At 34.0% G+C, this 1,432-nt stretch overlaps 1 protein-coding gene across 1 annotated transcript; it reads right to left on the minus strand.

The window, feature by feature from the left end:
• Positions 1–57: 57 nt before the first annotated feature.
• On the minus strand, positions 58–916 carry LOC111384157 (DEAD-box ATP-dependent RNA helicase 8-like). The gene is made up of 4 exons (XM_023008406.1): positions 844–916; positions 575–693; positions 425–498; positions 58–330 (listed from the first exon to the last, which is right to left on the minus strand). Exons 1-4 carry the CDS (start codon positions 914–916, stop codon positions 252–254), a joined length of 345 nt encoding a protein of 114 aa, XP_022864174.1. The 3' UTR covers positions 58–251.
• Between the last annotated feature and the right edge of the window lie 516 nt (positions 917–1,432).

Raw genomic sequence — 1,432 nt, forward strand, 5'->3', positions numbered from 1 at the left:
TGTAAAAGTAGCATTAGTCATAATTAAAGCTGAAAGATCAACTCATCACATCAACTGTTAAATCTTAAAAAAGAGATTGAAAAGGTGAAAGAAACTTGTACAGTACAAGGAAGCGTTTGTAACTTTCAATTACTGTTTGAAGTGAATTAGAGAGAAGTTGAAAGCTTATTCAATTATATACATGCACAAATACGAGCGTGCTATAACTCACCAGTAGTACCACTTTTTGCATCAAAATAGGCACTTTCAGATCACCGACAGTAGATAGCCTGATCTATATGTGGAGGAATCTGCTTGATCTCTGTCCCAAGTTCCTGTTCAATCCTGTACCTGCAAGAATACAGATACAAGAAAAACAAAAAAGATAGTTATAATATGGACGACCCTCTTATATTGTCATAAACAAAAGAAATGGCATTCTTACAAATTGAAGCGGTCCTCGTAAGTAATCAGGTTCACAGCTACACCAAGGTGTCCAAACCTTCCAGATCGACCAACCTACAGCATTCAATAACATCCATAAGAAAATCACGCAATGAGCAGGAATAGAAAAGAAGCATCCCAGCTAACTTACCCTGTGAAGATAAGTTTCTGAGTTCTTAGGAAAATCAAAATTGATAACGACATTGACAGCTTGAATATCAATACCTCTTGTAAATAGATCTGCAATATGAACATAGGAGGAAAGGGAAAAAAATAATCATATGGCAAGGGAAAGAATCGGAATCAAAATTGAATGAATGGCGAAGGTCAAATCCATTTATTCTCCATCTGTGAGATAACACAGAGTAATATGCCCAGTTCAAGATCCAAAATGAAATTTCAAAAGGGAAAAAAATAAACTAGCAATATCAAATGAATGTTTCAGTAGATCCTTAACGCATCGATAGAGAGCCAGATTTGGGGATATAGTCATTAATAGGACAAAACTACCAATACAATAATCGATACATAGCAAGTGATGTTAATTTCAATAAATCACGGCATTATTTTAAATGTCTGCAAGACACAAAGAACTTTATTCCATCCAAAAGCTTGTGAACAAGATGGAGGGTGGAAAATTTTAAGAAGAAAAAAAAACCATCAACTGATTTCTAATTTCCACTTCAATACTAAGAAGGTGATCGAGGAGGTACCTGGCATTAAAGACTATACACGGCGAATAATCATTCACATAATATTGATGATGAAAAAGTCATGAGAGAAAGTTCTGGTTGGTATACTCGTTATTGTTCTACACATTTATTAACTATATCATTGAAGGATCAACCAATGTTCAAAAATATCCAATCGAGCACCGAGGCATTTTACCTATTAGGCTACGAGTAAGCCTCAACGTGAACAAATTAAGTAACTCAGAAAATAAAAATCTACAAAAATATGTCCGTACTAATTTAAACCATCTTGAAAATACATAATAAAAAGAAAAAAA

This window comes from Olea europaea, unplaced genomic scaffold (genome assembly GCF_002742605.1).
Source record: "Olea europaea var. sylvestris unplaced genomic scaffold, O_europaea_v1 scaffold28566, whole genome shotgun sequence".
Lineage (NCBI taxonomy): Eukaryota > Viridiplantae > Streptophyta > Magnoliopsida > Lamiales > Oleaceae > Olea > Olea europaea.

What these genes read in the sequence shown, in the direction of transcription:
- LOC111384157 (XM_023008406.1), bottom strand. Translation starts at nt 916, where the DNA reads ATGACTATATCCCCAAATCTGGCTCTCTATCGATGCGTTAAGGATCTA. An exon ending in ACATTCATTTGATATTGCTA is followed by an intron (nt 694 to 843) that starts GTTTATTTTTTT and finishes TATGATTATTTT; the next exon opens with TTTCCCTTTCCTCCTATGTT. An exon ending in CAGAAACTTATCTTCACAGG is followed by an intron (nt 499 to 574) that starts GTAAGTTAGCTG and finishes TGAATGCTGTAG; the next exon opens with GTTGGTCGATCTGGAAGGTT.